The sequence below is a fragment of the Sylvia atricapilla genome, chromosome Z, assembly GCF_009819655.1.
Source record: "Sylvia atricapilla isolate bSylAtr1 chromosome Z, bSylAtr1.pri, whole genome shotgun sequence".
Lineage (NCBI taxonomy): Eukaryota > Metazoa > Chordata > Aves > Passeriformes > Sylviidae > Sylvia > Sylvia atricapilla.
Window position 1 is genome coordinate 66,661,752 of NC_089174.1, and position 27,721 is coordinate 66,689,472.

Consider the following 27,721-nt stretch of genomic DNA (forward strand, 5'->3'; position numbering starts at 1 on the left):
ACATCAGTTCTTACCAGCCCAGTTCCCATGGAGCAGCCTTGTTCTTGTCTCCATCATCAGTTTGATGGGTGTATTGCTTTTCCTCATTGTGTTGCAGCTCATGGTGAATTTAATCAGAGTGAAGTAATGATCAAGTGAAACTTCATTTCATGGTTGTGATGTGGTGATGTGGCTACCACACCTTCACACACAGGGGTCACTCACCACACACCAGCTGCAGCCCTGTCTGGTATGGGACAGGCATTGCTTTCCAGCACACAATGGCTGGGGAAGCAAGTGGAAACAAATATTTTGCTAGCCCAAAACCTGTGGGATGCTCAGGGACAGCACAACTATCTATTACACTTTCACCCCTGCCCTGTAGCCAGCACAGTGCTTTGTGACACTGGAAACATGAGGAAGAGGCTTAAAATCTGAGCTCAATCCTTTACCTTTAGTGTTATCCCAGAAAAGAGATGTCAAAATTCATGCTGTATCTGCAGAGTGAGAAAGACTGGGGTTCTGGGGAGTTGTTCAGTGTTTTTGATGTGAAATCCTTCTCTCTCCAAGGTAACACCCTTTGAGCAAGGTGGAAATGCTCATTGGCTTTCTTTTCAGCTCTCTGGCCTTTGGCAGATTTTCTCTGCATTGGAACCTTTGATCACAGAGATCAAATGGCATCAGATGTTTAGGAAAGTAACTACAGTAAAGTTCCTGTATCTCCAAGAAGGGATGCAGAAGGAAAAAGAAATTTTTACATGCCAAATACTCCTGTGGCTGGGAAGTGGAGCTGCTCTGGGATAAAGCAACAGCTCCAGAGATGCCTGGGTTTAGATGAGTCCTTGCAGACCTGCTCCCATATGAGCAGCAGACAGACCATGGGGAGCCCAGAGCAAATGCACTCAGCCTGTCTGAGAGCCTCATCTCCCACTGTGGGTGCCTAAGTGCCACAAGAAGTCCCACAGGTGCAGACATGAGGTGCATTCCCCAGGACCCCTCACCCTGGCAGGCAGTTGGCTTAACCCGTGCAGAAGCATCCCCCAAGGACTCACCTGGTCCTGCCTTCATGGTAGGTCTCAGAGTCACTGTAACAAGAAAATAGCAAGCAAGAGCAGTTCCCCTTCAAGAAAGCCTTCAAGAATTGAGCCTCTTCATCTCTTTGTCCCTCACCTGGCATGAGCTCAGCTACTGACTTTATTCAAAGCAGACTGAGATGACAGCATCCTTTTTTCCTCCCATTTTTCTGTATTTCCAGAGTCCCCCAGCCCGCTCACATGATTGCAGCTGTGGCACACAAGGACCTTTTCTCCTCTCCCCTTGTTTACTTGTCCCTCCTTGTTTGGTTGGTTTGAGGGGAAGACACCTCAAATCTCCCCTGGAGCTCCTCAAGAACACTTGATCCTGGTAAATAGGGTCTGATGAGCTCGTTGCTACCTAGGAGATGCCTGATGACCAGTAACCTCACAGCCCTGGGACAAGTCTGGCAATGGTCCCTGGTTTTCAGCCTGGGCCACTAGCTCAGCAGATGGAGCTGCTTCCCAAGGACATGGGCAGAACAGCTCCCAGATTGCTGTGGGATGCTGTGGCCACTACTGGTAGCTTGGAGCAGTGCATGGACAGTGCGTGCATCTTGAAGAGTCAGAGAGAGCTCTGAAACGGGGAAGAAAGTAGACTTTGCAAGGCTTTTTTTCTGCTGGCTTTGGAGGAGGAGTTTGCTCAAAAAAGAGGATAGGAGTGGATCTTCCCGTTCCTGCTCCTATAGCAATTAGGAATGAAACACCTGTGCAGTAAACTCTACCTTTTTTCCCAGTACTGGGACTGGAATTCTCTGGATTAGGAAAAGGTATATATTCTCAGGTAATATTTCTGCTCTAGACCTGAGCTGGATTTGCAAGGCTCCAGGAGGCTTATGACACTGTCAGGCTTGCACAGGTTAATCAGCTTTGCAGCAGCACTCTGTACAAGCAGAAACCAGTAATGTCTGTGCAGCCACCTTCATGCTGAGGTGAGCTAAAAACTGTCCAGGTGTTAGGAGCCCTGGGGAGTGGGGCAGGGTCCCCCAAATCAGGATGGTTTCCAGAAACAAGCCTGCTCAGAGTTGTCTGGTGGTGTGAGCTGGTGAAGGTTTCTTTATGTGCAGGATACAGCCACAGACCTCCCAGCTGGTTCAGCTCTGTGGCTGGCATGGGGTTAATATAAACCAAACCTAGCTTCCGCCCAAGGAGCGAGCTTGGGTGAGATCCCCAGGGGCCAAGGGTTAGAAAAGTGAAGCCAGTCATCCCTGTCCATCACTGGAGGTATCAGGAATCTCTAAAAGCCCAGATCTGGAGTGACAGCGGCACTCAGCATTGAGCTGGTATCCTTCCTGCTTTGGAACACAAGTGAGTGTATTTCCAGATGGAGCAGGATCCTGCACCACTCTGAGGGACAGACTCTGACTGTGTCCTTCTCTCTACCTCCTTGTGCTGCTCCAGACGTCCTGTAAGTCCTGTGTGCTGCTGGCAGAGATGTTGTTGTCCCTACCTGCACCACATGGACAGCAGGGCAATGTCACTTCATCCTCTGCAGCCACTCCCCAGCCACTTCCACCTTGTGTTAAGCCTTGCTGGGCTTGCAGCTAATCTGTGGCAGCTCATGCGATAACCTTGGCTCTCCCTCCTCAGCTGCAGAGGCAGCAGATACCTCTTTTCTCATATCATCTATATGTACAGAAAAAATGAGGAGGAAACCTCCCTCGCGTCCCTTGTGGCAATAAACCTCCCCATACATCACGCATATTTCTCAAGCTGCTGCGGGAAATGAGAGCTAATGGGAACTGCTTTCTACTTTTCATGACTTTACTGCTAAAAAGGGCCATTTTAAACAGTCTAAAAGGGTTTGGTAAATGATTAACCAGGTCTTGCAGAATTTGACAGGGCAGTAGTTTGTTTATGGCTTATTATGTTTAGCTACCTATGGCTCTTTCTGCTAGGACATGTTGTATACTCTCTTTAAAAGCACTTATAATGACTAAGTGTTTCATAACCTGTAAAAGGAACATCAATATAGAAAACTGTCCTTCTGTTTAAAGAAAGAATTGTTTCCTAGTGAGTTCTTTAAAAAGTGATGCTCTCCCTGAAGCACCAGGAAGGTAAACATATGCAGAATCACAGAATATTCTGAGTTGGAGGGGACCCACAGGGATCATCCTTTAGTCCAATTCTTAAGTGAATGGCCCATACAGGGATCAAAACCATGACCTCAGTGCTATTGGCACCAACTAAGGCAGCCTCAGAGTCTTAGAATGCTGAAAAACCGAGGAATCACATAGCTGGAACTTGAATGGAGGCCTGACAAACTTGTGACACAGGTGCCAAGAGACTGGGGGAGGTTCTGAGGATAAATTTGGTCTGGGGGAAGGAGACTCTGAGGGTAGGGGCACTAAGGGGTTTAGGTGTGTAGCTGCCCTTTGAGCTAGCTGATAAGTGTTTCATCACTTGAAACACTTGAAGCCCCTGTTTAGCTATAAGAGGGTCTAAAGTCCTGCCTCATTTTCTGCTTATCACAATGCTGGATGTGTCAATGTTTAATCTGTGCATGCTAAGCCCTGCTAAGATCCGTGGGGTGAGGAATCCTGGTTTATTTCAGCCTGGGGGACAGACAGGCCCAGATCCATACCTGATTAGCACCTGATAAAGCAGCCCAAAGATAACACAACAGTGTATCCTTGGGACATCTGGCTTCCAGGGCACTGTGGGACAATTCAGCGCACCGTGGCTTGGGAGCCCTTGCACTCTGGGTGGGTTAATAAAGCACTCACCAGAGCAGAGAGGCTTTGCAAGGGCCAGTTAAACATTCACAGGTAAGGGTCTCTGTGATGCCATAACCCCATGGATGGAGCAGGGATAGGGCTGGATCTGGGCTTTGGGTCATCTCTGTGCGTCCCTTAGCAAAAGTCTTTCCCATCACCCCTGGGCATCACTCAGGCTGCCAGCTAGGCCAGCAGATGTTTAATGCTTTCTGGAGACACAAGTGGTAAAGGATGGGAGTGCAGCTTTAGAAACTCTTTTAGCCTGGTAGAATCTATGCTAGGAATCCCAATTTCACCCTGTGCTGCCTCCAGAAGGGCCAGTGCCTGCTCTCCCCACTGACCACTCACATTTCACCTCTTCTCTGTGAGTGGCAGGGATGGAGTATCAACATGATATCCCACAACATATGAGTGAGGAAAAAACAAAAAACCCTGGAGTCAAGACAGCTTGGCCCAGGAGTTCCAGCTTGCTATTATATGATTTTTCTGCCCCTGTTTTTCTGCTCCTGGGGAAATCAAGGGATTCAGAGCAACTCTCTGAGAGTGAAATCACTGCATAGAAAGCTTGGAAACTTCCCTTTATTCTTGGACAGGTTTTTGAGTCATAATGTCCATGTGTTTTGGGGTTTTTAATGTGTTGCTTAATATTACCAAAAAAAAAACCCCAAAAATCCGCCTCTTTCTATTCCTTAGTTTTTAGTTTTTCACCCTGGAAAATGGTGCAACTTGTCTTAAAGGAGAGTCTTGTCTCGAGGCTGGCTTGGAGGGTGAAAGGAGGAAGGAAGAAGAAGAAGAAAGCTCCAAAGCCAGCAACTGAGGACTGACCCAGCACATAATAACACCTTCAAAGTGAAAATGTTGTTTTGCAAAAACACAAGGGTTTCACTGGAAACCATCCGGGCTAGAGCTGCAAAGCCGTGTCAGGAGCCAGGCCAGCACTGGGAGGCTGCCAGGTCTGAGCACTTTGGGGCTGGCAGAGTGCCCCGAGCATGTGTAATCCAACCTGCATGTGCTGGATCACCATCTCTTTGGGACAGTAGTAACCTTCCTTTTCTTACCCTCCTCCCATGACCAGGGCTTGCCTGAGAACGCTTTTATCCACTCCTGCTCTTTTTCTCAGCTAAATCTTGCTCATCCCAAAAATGCACTTCAAAAACTAACCAGACAATTCATTTGGGATCTGCTGTGATCTATCCAAAATGTGGTGACGTCTGGCATCTTTAATGGCTCCCTGGGTGGCTTATCATCTCTGTATATTTAGATATTGATGTCATGGTGACACGGGTAAATACAGCCAGCCATTTATTGCTGGGCACAGCTCAGATTAACAAGTTGGCTCCTTTTTCCCCCTCTCTGTATAGGCTGCTCCTGCAAGTTTTCATCCTGCCAGATCACACCGACCCCAGGAAGGGGCCAGGGGAGCCGTAAGTCCGGTTGGACAGAATGCGCTGCCTTGAGCCACCAGCCTCAGTTTCTCCTGCCTGTGTTTTTGCTGGCAGTTGATGCTCAGCTGTGCTGCATTATCTGGCTTGGTGATGCTTGATGCAGCTGGAACATGTCACTTCCTGGGCATTTCTCAGCAAAACAAGTTTTCGATGTAGTCCTGATCTTGCAATAATTTCAATTTAATATATATCATACATTTCATACAATATTCAATTTAATATCCTTGTACTCTGTACCAAAACATCTTCCAGCCCCACTGCAGTACAGCATCTTGCCTGGCATAAGCCCAGGAGCTACAGAGTTGTAGTAAATTAGGAGAACTGAATGATAATAAGAAAATAGAGACAGAGATGGAGTGAAAGATTCCCTTTTTCCCCTTCAAGGGCCAGAGGGGTTTTCCTGGGGCAACATATTTGGAATAGGTAGCAGGGCAGGCAGTTGAAGAGAAAGAGAAACATCCCCACACCCCCACCTCCCTATGTTCAGGGAAGGAGCAAAGTGCAGGGAGATAAAACGTCTTTTGCCAGATGCATCCCTGGGGGTGTAGTGGAGAGCAGCAGGTGGAGGCTGGACACTTCAGCACGACATTTCTCTGCGTGTGTCTAATGCAGAGAAGTTGTGGGCAGGAGAGGAAATCCAGCACGGCTCATAATTAATGTAAACACAGATCAGCCTGTGATGTCCAGCTTGTATGCTCAGGTACCAGCCCCTTCCCCAGCCCTATTCTCTGCAGGCTCTAGCCTGACTTTCATCCCTTCATCCTTGCTCTGTGGCAACAGAGCAAGGCTGCAGCCAAGAGAAGGTCATAGGAATCCTGGCACAGACATGCTCCAAAAAAGCTCAACACAGCTGCCAGTGAGCAGGCTGCAACTGCAGAGCAAAGTGATCCAGAGGCAAAGGGCAGGGAGGCTGGGCTGCAAACAGAGCAGAGGAGCTGAAGCCCTCAGCAAGATTTAATTGGGTTTTTTGGTGTTTATAACTTTCTGTTTTATGAAAAATCATTGCAGGTGTGAGCAGCCAAGCTTTGGAAAGGACATTGTGAATTGCTTCACGCAGCATCTTGGATTTTCTCATCACCAGCTGGAGTAAAAGAATTCAGCAGCAAAGTTGCTAACTAGGTGTTCAGTCTGCAAAGGAATAATGGACACTTGGATTACCCACCGCTTGGGAAAACATGGAAACTTTCCAAAGGGGGATGCCAAAGAAAGGCACTTGACTGAAAATGTCCCACCGGTGAAGCAGAAGCCCTCCAAGGAGCTGAGGCCCATGTTAGGTGCCATCTTGCTGGGCCTCATGCTGTTCATTGCTGCGGTGGTGGCCTGGTGCTACTACACGGTGTCCCTGAGGAAGGCGGAGCGGCTCAAGACAGAGCTGATGGACCTGCGGGCGGACGGCTTCGTCATCCGCAACCAGCACGGGGAGGTGGTGTTCCGGCTGGCCTTCCGCTCGGGCAGCCTGGACCTGGAGTCGTGCTCCAAGGAGGGCGAGATCCTGAGCTGCTCGCGCTCCAGCCGGGGCCCACTCAACTTCTTCATCCAGACGGTGAAGCCCAAGGACACGGTGATGTGCTACCGCGTGCGCTGGGAGGAGCTGGCGGCTGGCCCGGCCGTGGAGCACACCATGTTCTGGGAGGACGCCCACTGGTACGGGGGCTCGGAGATGAGCACCCAGCACTGGCCCATCCGCCTGGCCGGCTACCAGGAGCCCGTGCCCTACGTGACCAGCGACGTCTACTCCTTCCGCGACAGCTTTGGTGGCATCCTCGAGCGCTACTGGCTCTCCTCCAAGGCGGCGGCCATCAAGATCAATGACTCCGTGCCCTTTCACCTGGGCTTCAACGCCACTGAGCGCTCCCTCTTCTTCCAGGCCCGCTACAAGGACTCACCCTATAAGCCCCCACCGGGCCAGCAGCCCTTTCCCGAGCTCAGCTACCGCGTCTGCGTGGGCTCCGATGTCACCTCCATTCACAAGTACATGGTGCGCAGGTACTTCAACAAGCCCTCCAAGATCCCTGCTGAGAACGCCTTCCGATACCCCATATGGTCCACATGGGCCCTCTACAAAAAAGATATAAACCAGGATAAAGTTTTGAATTTCGCAAGAGACATTAAGAAGTACCATTTTAACTGCAGCCACATTGAGATTGATGACATGTACACACAAGCCTATGGGGACTTTGACTTTGACCCTGTTAAGTTCCCCAACGTAACAGAGATGTTTGCAAAGCTGAGGGAAGATGGGTTTAAGGTCACTCTGTGGACTCATCCTTTCATAAACTACAATTCCTCCAATTTTGGTGTGGGGATTGAGCGTCAGCTGTTCATCAAGGAGCCATCAGGGCGGCTGCCAGCCATGGTGGAGTGGTGGAACGGCATTGGGGCCATCCTGGACTTCACCAACCCAGCAGCCCGTGACTGGTTCCAGAGCCACCTGCGCCAGCTCCGGCACAAGTACGGCATCTCATCCTTCAAGTTTGATGCAGGCGAGACCAGCTACCTGCCCAAGCAGTTCAGCACCTTCCGCCCACTGTCGGACCCCAGCATCTGGTCCCGGCGCTACACGGAGATGGCCATTCCCTTCTACGAGCTGGCCGAGGTGCGTGTGGGCTACCAGTCACAGAACATCTCCTGCTTCTTCCGCATCATTGACCGCGACTCTGTCTGGGGCTACGAGCTTGGCCTCAAGTCCCTCATCCCCACCGTCCTCACCATCAGCATGCTGGGGTACCCATTTGTACTGCCAGATATGATTGGAGGAAACTTCCTCACTAACAAGACGGAGGGTGCAGTGGAGATCCCCGACCGGGAGCTGTATGTGCGCTGGCTGGAGCTGTCGGCCTTCATGCCCTCCATGCAGTTCTCCATCCCACCCTGGCTCTATGACAAGGAGGTGGTGGAGATCGCGCAGAAGTTCACGGAGCTCCATGAGTCGCTGGTGGCTCCACTGCTGCTGGAGCTGGCGGGGGAGGTCACCGACACAGGTGACCCCATCATCCGTCCCATCTGGTGGATCTCACCCCGTGACGAGGCCACTCACCGCATCGACTCCCAGTTCCTCATTGGGGACACCCTCATGGTGGCTCCTGTGCTGGAGATGGGCAAGCAGGAGCGAGATGTCTACCTGCCAGCGGGCAAGTGGCGCAGCTACAAGGGGGAGCTGTTTGAGAAGACTCCAGTGCTGCTCACCGACTACCCCGTTGACCTGGACGAAGTTGCCTATTTCCTCTGGGTTTCCTAACAGGGTCTTCTTCAGCTATGCAATGGACTCAGTGATTACTAATGGTTGTAATGACCTGGGAATTAAAATAATTTTTAATGTAGCAATATTTCAGAATGAAATTTGAAGGAGATACTAAGACCTCTGTTTCACATGGCAAGTGTTCTACAATAACTTATTAAAAGGTATTGAATGGGTGTCTTTGTTACTGCATTGTGACATGTGTAATATACAGAAACATGGTCTCTGCACACAATCTTCTACCACCAGGAAGAACCATGCACATTTCTTGTGTCTAAGAAAATTTCCTTAGTGAAGGAAGCAGCTGCAGCAAGGTACTTCCCCCCCGACCCCCGAGGAAGCCATCTGTGGTTATCGTGCAGAGGAAGGCACCCAAGCACCCAATTTGCAGCCTCCATATGGGACCTGATGCAGGAGTTAGGAGTTTGCATTTCCCATGGCCTGAGCAGCAAGAAAGCTCCAGCGCTTTGTAGTGCTGTGGCAGTTGTTTCCCCCTTTCTATAAATTATTGAGAACCACATCCATGTTGTGCATTCAGGTAAGCCTGTAAAATGTAGTGACATCTCAAGGCAGTCAAGCTTAAATCTTAGTACCAAGTCATGTAGAGGTTTATACTTAGTACATATATACACACATTATACATGTGTGTTTTAGGACTATGTTTAGGACAAAGGGTGCAGTCTGTCATATGCCAGGAGAGAACCTGGCCTCCTCAGAGACTTCAGACAATTAACAAACCAGCCTGAGTACCCAGCTGCCTCAATTTCCCCACTGAGAATATTTTCTCATCTTGTGTTAATGAAGATCCCTGTTCATGACAGGTGGATCCTTCTTATCCTTCTGCCCATAGAGGTGACTTCTCCAGAATGAAGGTGTCTCAGCAGCTCTTAAAGGCTTGAGGTAATGAGGCTGGCTATGAAACCCTCTCCACTCTTGGTCCTATGTTCCCTGCCATTTTTAAGCAAAACGAAATTTTAGGTTGACACAACTGAGCAGTTTAAGAGAGTCCAGGGGTCTTTGCCTTCCCAAAGTGAGAGATGGATCACTCTGCTAGCTCCAGCATGCCTGCAGTAGGCACCTGCAAGGTAAAGCTATGTGTGGCCCCAGGGCAAGAGAAAGCTCCTTTTTTTAGGGTTTTGCTCCAGGGTTGCTCCATAAAAAAGTAAACAAAATGGGTCTGGGGAACATTGTACTCAGATGAGAGCTTATTTGGTGTCCAGAGGAAGCAGATCCAAAAATGGCTCAAACCTGTTATCCATCAGTAGGTGCATTGTGTCACAAGGACCCTGCATGGACACAACAGCAGTGCCAGGTGAGATAAGCCAGAGTATCTTTTAGATGCTCCTGAAGGCAGCTGGAATTGCAGTAATGCTTTGCTGGTGTGGCAGTAGAGAGGAAAACCAGCTTTAATCCAGGGGTGTAAAAGGGAAAGCAATGCTCAGTCTGGCAGTTGTGCTCAGGGCTAACAGGACATCACTGAAATCTTACCATGGGCTTTCTCCGAAGCCAGGATAGTAGTTTCCAACAAGGCATCTTCCCCAAGGCTGAGCAAGTGTTTCTACAGTCGCTGTTTTGAAGCCCCAAATGGTCCCCCACATCTGGTCTCATGGGAACCAGAGAGTCCCAGGGCAGCTTGGCAAAATTCTTCTGGCTGTTGTTGCTGCACTAAAAAAAAAAAAAAATTTTCTGCAAAGCTTATGCCCACAGTGTTGAGAGATGAGAGAGCCAGACTCCATCACCCTCTTACAGTACCTCTGCCTCTGTGATCAATGCGCTCTGCATGCACGCACATCTCTGCCACACACTTGCACCACAGGCTGATGGGGAAAAAAAAACAGGCAACACTGAGACTTTCTGCAGACTCTGAGATGACATGGGATGCCTGGTCCCATGGCTGCAAAAATGTCTCCCCCATCCTTTTCCAATCTGTCACTCATTGCCTTTCCCTGCTGTCCAGCTGAGCCACAGCAAGCTACAGGGAACAGGTGCCAGAGGCATCCTATGAACAGCTGGCACTGCAGCCACCTCTGCACACCCTTCTGCCACTCAGGGCCATGTGCTGTTGGAGGAACATCTTATTTACCTTGCCAAGCTTCAGTCCTGGCTGATTTTTAACACTCCTAGTGCTGTGCACGAGCTTGTTGCTGGAAGTGCTGGTGACCTGAGACTCTCCTCCAGAACTCTTCTCACCATAGGCTGCCTGGTTTTTTGCAGGATGAGCTTACTGCCCTCTTTGATGACTGCTGAGCTAAAAAACACTCAGCCCTACAGGCAAAATAAAAAACCCAAACAAATAAAAATCTGTTTTTCTCTACTTGGCCTCTGGGATTTTGTGTCAGCACAAACCATCTTTATGGTTCTCCTGGCACAAGAGATCTGCAAGTTGGCAGCTCCTGCCCAGATTGAGAAGGTTGTATTTTTTCCCGAGGTTGTCAGCTTGGCCATGTGCCCAAAGGACCTCCACTGCTGTCAGTTTGTCCTTTCACCACCAGTCACCCCCAGCCTTGGGCTCTGCCTGCCTGTTGGATTTTTCCTTACTTTTAATCAAAGCTGTGATTTCAGGCAAATGTGGACACAGTCACGGCTTGGGTCTCCTGGGCCACCAGCCACTGGTCTGCTGTCACCCACAAGCACCTCCTTGAAATCCAGTTTGCAACAAATTGGGCTTCTGCTGTAGCTCCTCTGGGGTTTGGATTTTGTCACTAACCCTCCTCCCTGTGCAATGCACAGCTGTGGATGTCTTTTCCAGCACTGTCACAGAGCTGAGACCCAGCACGGAGCTGACTCCACTCACTGTTGCCATGTCCATGGTGAGCCTCAGACATGCTCTCTACACACTCCACCAGGTTTTGGGAGGTTGGAAACCAAACTCAAACCCTAAGCACCAGTTCCTAGGAAGACCTCTGTATCACTGAGGAGCTCCTGCAAGGCTATGAGCACTCTAACTCGCCAACCTGCCTGCAGGTCTTCAGCACTGCCAGCTTCATCCCCCATGTGATCATCAGCCAAGTGTATAGATGGCAGTCGCACCCAAGGAAGAAGTCAAAGGAAAAGCATTGCGAAAATGTCTTTTATTGCAAAAGGAGTGAAATGAAGTCCCTCTCAACCCTCAGGCCACACTGTATGGGTTGGCCACTGCTAGTGATGCCCAATGGCATAAGGCAGCTATGGTTTGCGCAGTAACAATGGAAAGGGAAGGAAAACATTATTTGGGGCAAAGGAGATGATGTGGGGCAAGGAAAGCCTCTAAATGAGGCCCTCACATAGCCATCTACTCCACTCATGTCTTTGTTGTCAGTGCCATCTGGAAAGGGAAACCCTGGGGATGGTGGGGACAGTCAGAAGGACCTTCTGGAGAGCCCAAGGGAAGCTGAGAACAGGCTCCTCTTGCTCATCCCTTACAAACAGTCTTGAAGTGTGTGCCCTCTGAGAGCAGCATGGATTAGCAAACCCCCAAACTCAGTGTTGATAAACCTTTTTTGAGGTGAATGTCAGTAGAAATAGGGCCATGACCCTAGAGATGTACAGTCCCCACCCCACTCCTGGGGGCTGACACAACATTGGGGTTCACCTGCACATGACCTTTTCTAGGCCAGCCTGAAGGCACAGCTAGTATCTTTGCTGTCGGGATGAAAGGGAGGACAATCCTCAATCCAGTAGGATTGTCTGCCATCACTGCAAACACAAGAGTGAGGTTACTGCCAGCTTCTCCTTTTAAAACATATATCAAAGCTGTAGGCTGCAAGCTTTAAATAAAACAATCTCAACCCCAATTTCAGTGGAAATTAGGTTAAGAAAAGCCCCAAATCTCCCTGAACCACCAGCCCCTCCAACTTAGTAGAGATGGACATAGTTAAACTTCTTTTTGTTTTCCAAAATTTTATCTCAATTGAGGTGATTCATGTTACAGTTCACACCAATTAGGAATTAGAAAAGTGGTTAAAAACAGACCCACCAGCATTACAGTTTGACAGAGGACAGCATGTACAAACACGAGCATCCAGAAAACCTGATACACAATAGTGCAAGCTTCAAAATTCAATCACATAAGCATCATGTGTGAAAATGCTGAATCCAACTCCCAAACCTTGTTTGGGGCTTTTTCTTGGCTGAGACAAGCTAAATCTTGCTTTGGCCAGTGACCCAGGGTGTAAACCAGAGAAATATCCCAAGCAGCATTTCCCAAGGTATCTGTGCAGTTTCTGGTCTGCAAGATCCAAGAGATCCTCAAGTCCTGCAGTGCTACAGCATAGTGTTAGAAATAGTGGTTTTGGTAAAAAAGTTGGATATAAAGGGCATCTGGAAGCCTGTGAGAGAGCTTAAGATAGCACAGATGAGCCTGTCCCCAGCATCAGGCCATAGTCCTCTCAGCAGCTTTACCTTTCTCCTTGCTGAACCACTGAACAGCCATGTCCACTTGTCCCCTAATTACAGCATTTAGAAAAACAAGGGTATTCTATAATCTTATTGATTCACTGATATAGTTAAATAAAAGAAAATTTTATCTTTGTTAATAAAATCCTTTTTTTTTTTTTTTTTTTGAGGGGAGAGGAAAGAAGACTGTGTGTCTAATGGAGAATTTCCTCCATGACCTTCCTGATAGTGTCTGAAACCACTGCAAGGAGATTAAAGGCACTCATCTGGCTGCTCCCATCTACCATTTTAATAGTAGAAGGATACTAACAGCGATGCTGTGTTTCTCTTCACACAGCCTCACTTCTCATGAGTGATCCATATGGTGAGTGGCACAGAACCAGAGGAAGAGAAGACAATGTTTCATTGATGCCTTGAGTTTTAGCTTTCATGTTTTTCAGATTCTGTGCTGCCAAAGGTGTGCAGTTCTGAGCCTCATATTAAGTGTTAGTAAGCTCTCTTCACAAGTAGGTAGACAAACAATCCCTCTCCAGATGGAGACCAAGGACAATGACTACAAGTTTTCAGGCCCAAAATATAAACAATTGTGGACTGAAGAGAGCAAACGAGAAGGATGGGACTTTCATAATCTGATGCTGTAATTGGACAATTAAACCCCAATATGCAAATGGACCAAAACTTTTAAAAGTGTGAGATCTTGTGACCAGTTGTCCATTTTGTGACTATTTTGGGTCCACCCTGGGTGTAGCCCTGGCCAGACTCTTGTACTGACCAAGGTGTATCCTTAAAGGCCTTTAAATAAATATCTGCTCGATTCTCTTAACTCTGTCTAGTCTCTGTTCCAGGTCTTCCCAAGGGTTTTCCCAAGGCGTCATTATGATCATGCCAGGATCCTTCCCATGAAGTCCTGTGCCAAGGATCCCAGTTCTGCACTGGCAGCTGAGCTGTGCAACAACTTCTCCTCCACCTAATGACTCCCATGCCAAGGGATGACAAATATTTCATGAGCAAAGGTTGAAAGAGAAGAGCTGGAGCCTCTCAAAGCATGGTCTTCACACACTTCTGGGGCTGCAGAAGCCTCCTCCACACCTGGCCCATCTTAAAGCCTTTGGCCAGACTTATCTCCTCATCTTCAATGCCACCCTGCAAGCAACGGCCAAATCCTGCCAGTGCCCTGATGAGTGACACTGAGGCTCCATGCTAACTCCTTGCCAGAAGGTGTCTGTAACTTGCAGCATCACTGTTATTTGCACCGGTGGCTGAGAAGAAACCAGAGTCCTTCAGAATTAAAAGCCTGAGAAACAAACAGGCTTCTGGAAATTATTGAGCTCCACCTGGGCAGGACCCCCCCGCCCCACATCTCATTTTGAGATTAAATTATACAGGGCAGATTCAGGTCTCAAGGGAGTCCATCAAACCAAACTTCCGTACTTCCTAACTACAAAAGCACTTCAGATTTTGCTTGTAATACTGAAATTTCTCCTCCTGCACCCCATCATAACCCTCAAGCTTAGTGTATCTCCTTTTCTGGCTCCTGAAAGGCTCTGTGGCAGGAGATGGGCTTTGAGAAAGAGCCTCACTGGTATCCAACCCTACCCAAAACATGCACCATCCCCCTGGGTAGCTGACTTGTGCCAGACCTATGCCCAGCCCAGACACAACCCCAGGAAAAGCCCCACAGATTCTGAGCTGTCCTTGGTTGGCTGCAGCCTAGACAGGGTGCCCAACCCTTCCCAGCCATCACAATTCAGTTCTGCAGAAGAAATTCAGGGGCTGACACCTGTTCCCAACTGGGGCAAAGCTGGGAATTCTTGCCTTAGGGAAGAAGGCTGCCAGACTTCAATCCTGCTTGCTCTGCCTTAGGTCTCTGTAAATGCATTTTCCCATATAAAACCAAATGGGAAATCTGCCAAAGAGGCAGCCGCTGGGAACTTGGGGTGCAGGATTGCCCCATGTGCCCTTCAGAAGCCTCTGACAGCAATCCCACCTCCAGCAACACCAATGCTGCCTGAGAAAGCTCCATGGAACTCTCCCAGGGAGAGAGGAGACCTGACTCAGGAAAACCCTCACCAAAATCATCACCTCTAACAGTGACCTGAGATGGGTATTAGCTTAATTTCATGTTAGATGAGAACATCTCCGTGGGTGCAGTGAGAACACCCACTGGAACAGACCCATTAGTTTGCAGAGCTGCTGTTTTCCACCCACAGGCAAGCCGGCTATCAGCAAATGGCACTGCCAATCCACGGAACGTGCCGCTCACGGGAACAGGCTGTTCCCAGGGAAGCTCTGCACAGAGTGTCTGAGGACAGCTCTGCTCCAGGCAGCCGTTCTGACAGGAACCAACCTCATCTGTCCTTAAAAACCAAAAAGGATGGTGGCAGCAGGACAATCATGTAACCAAGTGGACTCATAAATGCTTAAAAGATGGGATATAGCGGTACAAGTGGTGCTGCTCTAGGAAAGGCAATGTTGATACCCCAGGAAAAACACACAGGCAAGAGCCTTGTAGAGGAAGTCAAATGGGTGAGCAGGTGGGATGCAGTTGTCCCAGCAGGAAATACGCAACCCATTCAGTTAAAACACATGGACATCACTTGAGTGACCTGGCACCCAAGAAAACAGGAGCATGGGGCAACTGTTAGCCCAGTGCCATGCCAGGCAAAAGGGGGAAAAAATAAGTGTGTGTGTATATATATATATATATATATATATGTAAATCTATTTTGCTTTATGCTCTTAAAAATATCCATTTGAATATATTTGCCATATTATAAAACTTATGGCAGGCTGTGCTGTAGCAATCCTCCCACCGCACATACCCCCAGTAACCAGTGCCAAGTGCTCCCACAATATTAGGAATTCTCCCCACTGGCACTAAGCAACTTCCAAGTCTTGAAATCTTTGAGAACTGAAAAGGTATTGGATTTACGACTGTCTGCAGACAGACTTACAAATAATTTCTGATTTGTACAGATAAATTGCTGCCTACTGTAATCCAATCAGAGCCTACGGCCAGACCCAAATTAAAAAAATCAAGATCCCCGAATTAAAAAAAAAAAAATTATCCCCAAGCACAGTGAGGTCTATTTAGTTCCCTTCCTCCACCCCAGTCTCAAATGAAATGTGCAATTAGAGTTATTATTTGTTAGAAAGTCCTAAGTAAGGCATGATTATTCCAAAGCTGATGAAGAAGCCTGTTAGGAAACCCAGAGGAAATAGGCAACTTCGTCCAGGTCAACGGGGTAGTCGGTGAGCAGCACTGGAGTCTTCTCAAACAGCTCCCCCTTGTAGCTGCGCCACTTGCCCGCTGGCAGGTAGACATCTCGCTCCTGCTTGCCCATCTCCAGCACAGGAGCCACCATGAGGGTGTCCCCAATGAGGAACTGGGAGTCGATGCGGTGAGTGGCCTCGTCACGGGGTGAGATCCACCAGATGGGACGGATGATGGGGTCACCTGTGTCGGTGACCTCCCCCGCCAGCTCCAGCAGCAGTGGAGCCACCAGCGACTCATGGAGCTCCGTGAACTTCTGCGCGATCTCCACCACCTCCTTGTCATAGAGCCAGGGCGGGATGGAGAACTGCATGGAGGGCATGAAGGCCGACAGCTCCAGCCAGCGCACATACAGCTCCCGGTCGGGGATCTCCACTGCCCCATTGGTTTTATTGGGGAAAAAATTGCCCCCTATCATGTCAGCAGATATGAAGGGGTACCCCAGCATGCTGATGGTGAGGACGGTGGGGATGAGGGACTTGAGGCCAAGCTCGTAGCCCCAGACAGAGTCGCGGTCAATGATGCGGAAGAAGCAGGAGATGTTCTGTGACTGGTAGCCCACACGCACCTCGGCCAGCTCGTAGAAGGGAATGGCCATCTCCGTGTAGCGCCGGGACCAGATGCTGGGGTCCGACAGTGGGCGGAAGGTGCTGAACTGCTTGGGCAGGTAGCTGGTCTCGCCTGCATCAAACTTGAAGGATGAGATGCCGTACTTGTGCCGGAGCTGGCGCAGGTGGCTCTGGAACCAGTCACGGGCTGCTGGGTTGGTGAAGTCCAGGATGGCCCCAATGCCGTTCCACCACTCCACCATGGCTGGCAGCCGCCCTGATGGCTCCTTGATGAACAGCTGACGCTCAATCCCCACACCAAAATTGGAGGAATTGTAGTTTATGAAAGGATGAGTCCACAGAGTGACCTTAAACCCATCTTCCCTCAGCTTTGCAAACATCTCTGTTACGTTGGGGAACTTAACAGGGTCAAAGTCAAAGTCCCCATAGGCTTGTGTGTACATGTCATCAATCTCAATGTGGCTGCAGTTAAAATGGTACTTCTTGATCTTTTCAGCAAACCGCAAGAGCTTATCCTGGTCGATATCATTCTTGTAGAGGGCCCATGTGGACCATATGGGGTATCGGAAGGCGTTCTCAGCAGGGATCTTGGAGGGCTTGTTGAAGTACCTGCGCACCATGTACTTGTGAATGGAGGTGACATCGGAGCCCACGCAGACGCGGTAGCTGAGCTCGGGAAAGGGCTGCTGGCCCGGTGGGGGCTTATAGGGTGAGTCCTTGTAGCGGGCCTGGAAGAAGAGGGAGCGCTCAGTGGCGTTGAAGCCCAGGTGAAAGGGCACGGAGTCATTGATCTTGATGGCCGCCGCCTTGGAGGAGAGCCAGTAGCGCTCGAGGATGCCGCCAAAGCTGTCGCGGAAGGAGTAGACGTCGCTGGTCACGTAGGGCACGGGCTCCTGGTAGCCGGCCAGGCGGATGGGCCAGTGCTGGGTGCTCATCTCCGAGCCCCCGTACCAGTGGGCGTCCTCCCAGAACATGGTGTGCTCCACGGCCGGGCCAGCCGCCAGCTCCTCCCAGCGCACGCGGTAGCACATCACCGTGTCCTTGGGCTTCACCGTCTGGATGAAGAAGTTGAGTGGGCCCCGGCTGGAGCGCGAGCAGCTCAGGATCTCACCCTCCTTGGAGCACGACTCCAGGTCCAGGCTGCCCGAGCGGAAGGCCAGCCGGAACACCACCTCCCCGTGCTGGTTGCGGATGACGAAGCCGTCCGCCCGCAGGTCCATCAGCTCTGTCTTGAGCCGCTCCGCCTTCCTCAGGGACACCGTGTAGTAGCACCAGGCCACCACCGCAGCAATGAACAGCATGAGGCCCAGCAAGATGGCACCTAACATGGGCCTCAGCTCCTTGGAGGGCTTCTGCTTCACCGGTGTGAAGCTCTCTGGCAGGAAGGTGTACATGGTGCTGTGCTTTCTCCAGAGCTTTCTGCAGAGGAAAGGGAAAGAAGCACGCCCGGCGTTCTCAGGAGAAGACACCAGATTTTTAGCGGAGCTCCCACCTCCACTGCGCCCCGGAACACCCGTCTCTGAAAAAGGAGAGGATATAAATAGTCTGAGAGAATCTCTGAATCATGGGACAGCGTGTTATCCACTTGCTCCCCATGGCCCCCTCTGCCTGTCTCTGACGTGCCAGGTGCTGTTTTCCAAGTACCAGACATCATCTCCAATTACTCCAGGCAAGACAACACATGCAGAGAACAGCCTGAGCCGTACACAGGGAACAACCCTGGGGCATCAAGGACCAAATGATTGCCATATTTAATGTTTTGTTGTTGTTGGGACAACTTTCAGTGAGTGGAGGAGTGGAGACTGGGAGGCAGTAGAAGGATGATGAATAGGAAGGAGCCAGATGAGCCCAGTAACAGTGTCTTTAAGAGACAGGGACAACTAAGAGCTATAAAAGATACCACATAATAAATTCTATGCAGCTACTCCTAATTTTAATCATACTGCCTCCCTTGCAGATTTAATTCGTCTGCAGCAACATCCCCTTCTTGTCCCAGTCATGTCCTAGATGCTCCACTTGGGTGATGTTTTGCAGTGAAGGTGGGTAAATCCCTGCTTCTCCACAGCTCACAGAGAGCCAAATGGGGCTGAGGTAGCAGTGGTTCATGTCTAGTTTTGAGGGGCATGTAGGGGGTACAGTGAATGGCACAGAATGGTTGGCTCCTGCCATGTGCTCAGAGCTTTACAGCAGTTCTGGGTGGAAAAGAACTTCCAGCTTTTCTGGAAGAAAAGCTAACCTTGTAGGAAGTGAGCAGTGGGCCCAAATGGCCCTTCCTCCATCCAGCAAGTCTCCAGGCTGTGTTCAGGTCCAGCCCATTCCTCCCTGCGTGGCCCCAGGGAAGTGGGCTGTGCCAAGAGCATAATGGCTTTTCCTTGGCCACAACCTGGCTGAGCTCCGCCAAGCATAACGCCCAGGATCCAGGGGGGAAAAGTAAAGTAAGGACATGTGAGAGCAAGAAACAAACACAGCTGCAGGAGGACTAGGGGAGGAAGAGGAGCTGCAAAGCCACAGACCAGCTGCCTGATATCTGCATGGTGCAAGCAAACACAGCCACCTCCTCCCCAAGCTCTGGGGCTGTAAACCTGCTGGCTGTGGGCAAACCAGAAGGGAAAAAAAAACCCCTTTTTGGGCTCAAATGAAACCAGTTGCAGAGACTCCCTCTAATGAGGTTGTTTTTTTTTTTTTTAACAAAAAGGAAGAAAAAGATCCAAAATTAATTACAGAACCCTCTCCCTGCCACAGGCATGGCAATCCAGAACAACTATCTCTGTGCCTCAACGGATCTTTCTCTCCAAGAAAGGAAAAGTAAAGCAGAAAGAGGTCTTGAATACTACCTAAGACTTGCTGCTCCTCTGCAGGGATGGCCATGTGCAAACCCACAGCAGCATCTGTGCACAGGCTCAAAAAACCCTTCTGTGTCTATATTCATCTTGAAGCATGTATTGGACAAGACCTTGCAGTTGGGGGAACTTTTTGTGTAGCCAGATGGGTCATTCTAAACTACCTCTGGGAGCCAGGAACTTTCTAGACAGCCAGTTGCTTTAAATGGGATTACAGAGGCATTAGGAAGTGATTAGTCTGAACAGGCGATAGGTTCAGTTAAATGACTTGTCCCACTGCCAACTCTTACAGAACCCTCACTTGCTGAGCGGGGGCACAGGATAGTGACAGCTCCAACCACTCCGACTGTATCACCCAGCACTGGATCCTGCCCCCCAGGAGGGCAACTGGGCTCTCACACACACAGTATTTGTGACACAAAGCCAGCTGAGCCTAGCCAAAATTGGGCAATAAAGACATGGAGGAGGTGGTGGTGGGATGAGGCTGTGTTTGGGATAAATCTTCATGCCTCCCTCAACTCTTCCTTGGTTTTAAGGTGAACCAGAAGCAGCACACGGGTATCCCAGGGATGACAGGGGAGGAGGGTTTGGAGAAGGACTTTGGCCAAAACCAGCACAGCTGAGCAAAGCCACAAAGGGGCAAGATACTTCTGGAAATACAGGCAGGTACACTGAAACCAAACAAGCTCTCACCCTCTCAACACTGGGAGGTTTTGGGATGCCAGAGAGAGAGGGACAAGAAAATAATCTGAAGGCAAGCCCGTGTCTCATTCATGCCTTATCTGCTGATTGCAAAGCTCAAGGGAGGAAAAAATAAAATGCATCCTCCACCAAGCAGGACTTGCAAATTATTTGAGAAAAATTTTTTTCAAGTTTTCACATTTTCTTTACAAAAGAAGAAAGGAATATAGTGTTTTCTTTGCCAATTCTCATTCAGGGATTTAAGCCCAAGAAATATCTGATACTGCTGCTGTGTCTCCATCTAAAATTGACAGCAGCTCCCAGGGCTTCAGGGAGTTCCTGGATTTTTATCTCCCTTTCAGGAAGCTGGTTTATTATTTATGAACTACTTTGAAGCTGCTCTATTTTTAGCTGTTTCTTTCTTTCCCCCCATGGATTGGAGTTCATGGCAAACAAGAGGGAGCCATCACAGCCACTGTAAATAGAGAAATAATGTGATTTTTAAGAATGGTTTTGCAGCCTCTTGAGTCCCTTTGACACTCATCTGCTTCAGACAGATGTGAAGCTGGTGGATTTAATCCTGCTCTGACTGCTGTGGCTGGGCCAGGATCAAACCCTGTGGCTGCTGATGGACATTGGCCACTTGGACACCATTTCAACAAAGATGCTGAGAATGGTGTTTGCAGGCATCACTTAGTGCAGTGACGGGCCAAGGAGGTCTCCAGAAACAATCTGGGTCTGTGCCCTTTATTTTTTTGCCTTGTTAACAGAGTATACATTCTCCAGTGGGAGATTTGGCTCTGTCCCAGGTGACAGCTAAGGCTCCCAAGCTCCCCAGAGACACCTTCCACCTCTCACTCACAAGCTGCAGCCTGCAGAGGTGCCTGCTCATGCACTGCCTGTTTCAACTTTTTTTTTTTTTTTTGAGTAATGCTAAGTTGTTATTTTGCTCCAAGATGACATTGTGGTGACCTTTAACTCCTCAAAAAACAAATAAGAAAAAGAAAACGAGAAGGGAAAGTGTCAAAGTCAAACAGCATGTTTGCAGCTTGCTGTGCTGGAGCTTTCCAGCTGACCCAAAACAAAGCTTTTTCTCTGTGTTCTGTAGAAGCAGCGAGTCGCCTTGCCTCAGCTTGAGATGACAGCAAAACATCTGAGCAGGACACACTTTATGGAGTAAAAATAAAAATCCATTTTTTGACCGCTTCTATTTTTACCAACACCACCGCTAACCACGGGCTGCGAGACCCACAGCACCACTAACCCCAGCCACTTTGCAATTAGGACATTCATTTAAAGAGGGTCAATAACATACCACTGGTCTCTATTGCCCTGGCAGGGTCAGGTCTGAACTGTGCTGGGGGCCAAGCTCCTGCTGGGGACACACACCCATTTCCCATGCCGGGATGCCAGGAAACCCTCCCTCTTCCACTGCAAGGTGCTGCCGCCTCCTCCCCAAACATCTTGGCAGGAGTTGAGCTCAGGAAATAGTATAGAAACACTGCAGATTTTACAAGGAGGCATCTTCAACCCCACACAAGAGCATGGAATTAGGACAGCAAGTTAAGGGAGAAATTTCTTCTCTGCAAAAAAGCTGAGGGAGCAAAAAGCCTCCACGTGCCCAGTCTGGAACTCCCTGCAGGGAACCTGCTCAGACAAAGGGACTTGGCACACCTGGGACGGGGGACAAACAAACCCATCCTGGGGGTTTAATTTCCTTCGGAGGGGTCTGTAGCAGAGAACTGGACCTCTCTGGAGGGCTTTTTGGAGTCAAATAGGGTGAAGTCACCGCTCCTCCCACTTGGTGCTGATGGGAGCAGGTGGGACGGGTGGGAGCAACTTGGTGACAACACTGGCACAGGGCGCAGGGCTGGTCCCCACACACCCTCATTCCACATGGATCAGAGGCGCTGATTCCCCCCTAGTTCTGTGGATTCCCCCAGATACCAAGCTGGATCACTCTGAGGCTCTGGGTTTATCCCTGCAATACTCAAGACACCTCGAGGGGCATGTGTGTGGCACAGACACCCAGCCCCTGAGCAGGGCAGCAACTCTGCCTCTGCAGGGACAGCGAGGGGAACACGGTGCCCCAGGGGACCCCCCACCTTCACCGTCCTTGCTGTGGTCAGAGCAGGGATGGACACGCTGCCTGGCCTGAGAGGTTCCTGGACATCAGGAACTGCTGCAAATTCCCCATCGCACCCGGCTATTGGACACAGCCAGGCCCATGCAGGCGGCACCTCATCCCTCTGGTGCCCCAGTGCTTACCTGGCCATGGCTTCCTGAGGATCCCTGCCTGCCGCCTGGCTCCACCGCAGATACCTTTTTAAGCACATAAAAAAGGAGCACTGATACATCTCCACGTCCCCGGCAGCTCCATCCTCTCCATCACGTAGGGCGTTCCGGGGCTCCGAGCTGGCCGCTCCGTGAGCAGCGGGTGTCCGCGGGCAGGAGGAGGGGACCAGCACGTCACCGCCGTGTTTTCTCAGGCACCGTGACGGATGTGTGAGCAGCCAACCCTCCGGCCGGGGTGTGCCAAGGCGAGCGCAGCCCGGCCGCGAGGGGCGGCCGCACACGGGCGCAACTTCCAATAGCTTCGGCTCCCGGAGACCCGGGATCCGGGCTGGCATCTCACTTCCCTGCCAGGTGAGCGGGAAGGGCCGGCGAAGGAGCATCCCCTCCCTGCACTCACAGGAGCGCCATAATCAAGAAGCAAAACGACAAAAAACCACCCCAAAATCTAATACAGAGTTTCGGGTGGTTTTTGTTTTCTTCCCCAAATCTTGTGATTTTAAGCAGAGTCGCGATCCAGAAGACTGATGAGGCTGCCTTGTGTGAAAAGAAACAAGCTGCCCCCACTGCTGCTGGCCGGTTTGTAAGATAGGATTAAACAGCACTGAGCACTCAGAGGATAAACCCAAACCCAAGGTGGCCGTGTGAACACAGTGCTCATGTGCAAATTGCAGACAGGCTGCCAGCGCCTTGCTCCATCTGCAAGAGGAGATTTGAAGCTGTGGCATTAGCTCTGCCCAGTCTTAAATACTTTCACCTTTGTTACAGGAATCGTGACTTTGCAGCCCAGTTTTGTCCTTTAAAGTTTTCAGTGTCAAGTGATTCTCCAAACCCGTTTGGAGACCTCATCCAGTGTTTGACCATGAATACAAAGCAGCCACTGGGAACCAATTCCAGCAGCAGACAACTTAATATTTAACACCCCTGACAATTCCCCCTTTACAATATCATCTTTCTTTGTTCTTCACTCCCTGCTAATCACCAAGATGAAAGTCTAATAAGCCGGGTTTTCACTTTAACCCTGTTAACCACAGCTTGTGGTGCTTTTGTCTCATGACTAAATCATGACCAAAGGCTTTTGCTTTTCCCTGCCTGGAGGCACATCAGGGAGCCTGAATTTAGCTGAGCCACAAAGATTTGTGGAGACTTTAAAACAAAATGAGTCCTCCTGGTCCACTTGTACCAAAGTACACTGGGCACGAGGGAGAGAAATCTCCAGGTCTCTCCCTTTAAAGACATGTCTCTGTGCACCTTGGAGAAGTCCTACAGGCTCTGGGGGAGGTGGAGGGAAGGAGCCTGGCTCAGAAATTGTGCTCAGGGGTAATCCTGAGCCCAGCCATCAGTTCCTCAGTGCCTGCAAGACCATCAGATCTTATGCCCAACAGTGGCAAAAGCAGAACACCAAATACTGGTGCTTTAGCTTATTTCATTTGCCACTTTTGCCATGTAAGATACACAGCCACAAAGATTTTGTTGTCTTTGCCACTGTCTGGTACCCAACTCCAGCTGGTACCAGACATGTGCCATCTACCACCCCACCACTCCAACAGCCTCTCCCCTAAGTGGGTGTTAATCTCACTTCTCAGCTCTGTCCTCCAAGGCAAACCACAACCACCCCACAAGTGGGACCTACTGCCTCGTTTGTCACAGACTTTATCCAAAGAGCTGACTCAGCGCTTTGGGAGCGTTCAGCATTTCTGATGCAGGCTGAAACCTGAGCCCAACCTTAACATCCAATCGCTACAACACGATATAGGGGAGAAATGGAAACCTAAGTACATCCCTCTGGCACAGCCCTGCCGATTTTCCATGAAAATCTAGTCACCATGAAACTCCAGGCACTGGCAGCTCCAGAAAGCTGTGAACGGCTCATGATGCTGGGCTGTTGACACAAGTCCTGGAATTTACATCCAACAGTGTATCCAACAGTATCCAACAGTGAGTGACACTGGACAACCTTGGCCCAAACACCTTTAAGAGCTCCCTTGCAGCTCTTCCATGTGCAGATCCAGCCATGTAGACACAACCTCACAAATGTCATTCTCCACTGTGCTGCAGGTGTCTGCTTTGCCAGGTACTTGCCCTTTGGACATCAAGAGTACCCCAAGGTGGTAAGGTGAGAAAAGGGGAAGAAGCATTTGTCTCTCTAACACGGATTTGGCCGCTCCTTGCCATGGCCAGTGATGGCGGAGATGTCCCAAAACCTACGCCAAACCCAACCCATCACAGAGCACAACGAGCTGCGTATACCCATTGCAAAGTTTTCACTGCCAAGCATCTTACCAAGCGGCAAAAGCTGAAGCTACACTTTGCAAGTGGTGCCAGGGACACGTCTCTCGGCTCTGTCCATTTTCTCCGGGCGGCGAAACTCCCATCCGTCAGAGAACTCACACGGTCCCTGCACGGGGGGGTGCGGAGCGCTCGCACCCCAAGGTCCTGGCAAAGCTCAGCACCTTCACCCCGGGGCCTTCCCGAGCCATCGCCGATGCAGCAGCCTGGGGTCTGCGGGAGGGGGACCCCCTCGCCAGCCTCCGCCCGCAGCCCCCGAGCCGGGCTTGCGCCGCCCGCCCCTCCCCGAGCGCAGCCCCGGGAGCCGCTCACTCACCGGCACCGCCGGGCCATGGCCGGGTCTGCCGGGCCCGGGGGCTTCGGGCGCGGGGCTGAGCGCGGTTCCGGGGTTGGGCGCTGCCCGCTCCGCCCCGGCTCCCGCCCCGGACCGGCGCTCCCCGATGGGAGATGTAGTTCGGCCCGGGGAGGGCGGCTCCGGGGGGCTCCGGGGGTTGGACCTGCTGGGGATGTCCGGGGGTGCGTGAGGCTGGGATCGGATCGGGGTTTGGCGCTGGCGGGGCTGTGCCAGGATGCTTTTTGGTCGGGATGGGGTTTTCATGAGATGCTTTGGGGCTGGGTCGGGACTTTAATGGATGCCTTTGGGCTGTGTCGGGCTCTTCATGTGATGCTTTGGGACTGGGATGTGCTTTTCATGGAATGGTTTTGAGCCGGCCCAGGTTTTTCAGTGGGGTCCTTTTAGGCCGGGACATGCTTTTCATGGGATGGTTTAAGTCTGGGATGGGGTTTCATGGGGTTTTCCATGCTCCCAAGAGGATTGAGGTACTCTTGGTGTGGGCACAGCGTGGCAGGTTGCTGCCAGGCTGGAATGTGGGTCCCCAGACAGCTCTGTGCTGGAGCATCCCCCTCACTGTTTGAGAACCAGATTGCCGTGGATTTATGATCAGCAGCACACATGGAGGGGCCTGGGTGGTGTTGTCCTCTGGCAATGTCCTCTCAGATCATAGTCAGACAAGAGCATGCCATGCCTTCATTAATTATGTGCTTCATTCAAAGTACCCCTCCTTATTTAGCCTGTGTCAGTGCTCAGTATCCCAGATGGATGGCAGCTTTTCCTGGACAACTTGCCAAAAGCAAGCATGTCCTCAGCAGCCCAGCATGAAGCTGACAAACACGGGTGTCAATGACTGCTTCTATTTTTGGCTGTGTTACTATGCTCTGAGAGCTTTCCCTCGCATGCTTTCTTGGTCTCCAGCTTGTGCCTGGTGGGAGGGCACCAGCCTGCAAGGGCTGTTAAAGTGCCCACCAAACCAGCAGTCAATTCAGTTTCTCTACTCTTCCCAGGAACTTCCCTAGACTGCGGGAAAGGGTCTGAGGAAATAATTGCCCAAGCCAGTTTTAATGAAAGACTAGCCTTGCACTTCACCAGTGCTGTGGGGCAAACTAAGCCTTAGAGATAAACTAATGTACCCTGGCATTGCCATCTCAGTGACTCATTTCCAGTGGGTCTCCCTGCCTGCAAACACCACACTCTCTTGTATGGTCATTTTCCTAAAATTCCTGTTACCAGACCCATGCCAATTGAGGAAAATATTCTTGTTTCTTAATGCATCAGTGGAGAAGACCTTGAGAAACTTCTCTCTGAGGTTCAGGCGTAGGGATATATATGGGGAATCCAGTGCTCCCTGTTCATTCTTCTTGTTGCTTGGTTTTAGTTTCTAAATTCAGGAATTTAAAGCAAATCACATGTTTTCTGCTAAGTCTCACACTAACTTTGGCCCACGGGGATTTGATGCTGTAGGAGAATGATGACTGTGCTGGTTGAACAGTATCTTTTCTGCCCTCTGCCCAGGGAAGAAAGGATACTGTTCAAAAACTTGAATACTGTTCAAGTATTTTTGAAAAAAGCTGCTTCAGCAACAGGGACATCCTAAAGGTAAACATGTGGGGATTAAAAGGTGCTGCCAGACCTGCGGCAGATGAAGGACAGGGCTGATCACTGCATAACAAACAGCGTGGCCAGGGAACATGTTCTTGGTAAGCAGAGTGCACAATGACAACAGAAGATACAAGAGCAGCACAAGAAGCACTGATGTGGCCCCAAAATCTGGGACATGTTAAGCTACATCCAAGTCAGGCTCAGGGATCCCACCAGGATTTCAGGTGTTGTGCAGTCCCAAGCATGGCTGGATGAGACCATGCACACAAACAACTCTCCTGGAACTAAATCTGGCTTTTAAGGATCTGTCATAGAGCTCCGTGGGGGCTATGGGGGCACCCAGGAGTAGTATTTCCCAGGCAGCACTTACTACCAGGGGATATTTATGGGCCACTGGAAGTCAAAACCCTCAAATTGTGCAGACATCCTGGGACAGGGACAGTGTCGGGACAGGGACAGTCTCAATCCAGGGAATGAGATGGATGGCCATGGCTAAACCACAAGTACATATACTGAGAGAGCATACCTTTGGCACTGGGAGGAGGACACAAAATACAAAAGGGGATGAACAGACCCACTGCTAGCACCATCAGACCCCCAACCCCATGGAGATGTGCTCTCTGTGACACAGAAGGACAGCTGACACCTTGGCAGAACTTTTGGAGTAGGACAACCAGTTCATCTCAGGCTGATAGGCAGCGGGGTAGATGGTTGATGGTGTTCCTGTAGTGCTCCTGCATTGCACCTCAATCAGCTGCTTGGGCTGTCCTTGGCTCAATGGATTTTGCAAGAGGGGGCATTGTTAATCCCTGCAGACAGTAGGGAGTGGGAAGAGATACCCATTCCATGTGGGAGCATCTGCCTTCATGGCTGCTGGGACACATGGTGAAACTGATTACTTGGCAGGATCTAATGCAGGAAATGCAGCTGGAGATCTGAGCATCAAGCCTTCCCTGGGAGTTGTAGCAGTGCTGTGATCCTCTCCCCAACCTCCCCACTCACCCAAAACCATGG

General features: G+C 50.3%; 2 protein-coding genes across 2 annotated transcripts; one reads left to right on the forward strand and one right to left on the reverse strand.

Moving 5' to 3' along the window:
• The first annotated feature begins 6,127 nt into the window (after positions 1-6,127).
• On the forward strand, positions 6,128-8,540 carry LOC136373748 (myogenesis-regulating glycosidase-like). The gene has a single exon (XM_066338719.1). The coding sequence runs from the start codon at positions 6,356-6,358 to the stop codon at positions 8,450-8,452; it is 2,097 nt and encodes a 698-aa protein (XP_066194816.1). The 5' UTR covers positions 6,128-6,355; the 3' UTR covers positions 8,453-8,540.
• A 2,968-nt stretch (positions 8,541-11,508) lies between these two features.
• LOC136374501 (myogenesis-regulating glycosidase-like) lies at positions 11,509-23,093 on the reverse strand. The gene is made up of 2 exons (XM_066339887.1): positions 22,459-23,093; positions 11,509-18,188 (listed from the first exon to the last, which is right to left on the reverse strand). Exon 2 carries the CDS (start codon positions 18,061-18,063, stop codon positions 16,027-16,029), a length of 2,037 nt encoding a protein of 678 aa, XP_066195984.1. The 5' UTR covers positions 18,064-18,188; positions 22,459-23,093; the 3' UTR covers positions 11,509-16,026.
• Between the last annotated feature and the right edge of the window lie 4,628 nt (positions 23,094-27,721).

Excerpts from the sequence above, each read along its gene's own strand:
- LOC136373748 (XM_066338719.1), top strand. The coding sequence starts at position 6,356 with ATGGACACTTGGATTACCCACCGCTTGGGAAAACATGGAAACTTTCCA.
- LOC136374501 (XM_066339887.1), bottom strand. The coding sequence starts at position 18,063 with ATGTACACCTTCCTGCCAGAGAGCTTCACACCGGTGAAGCAGAAGCCC.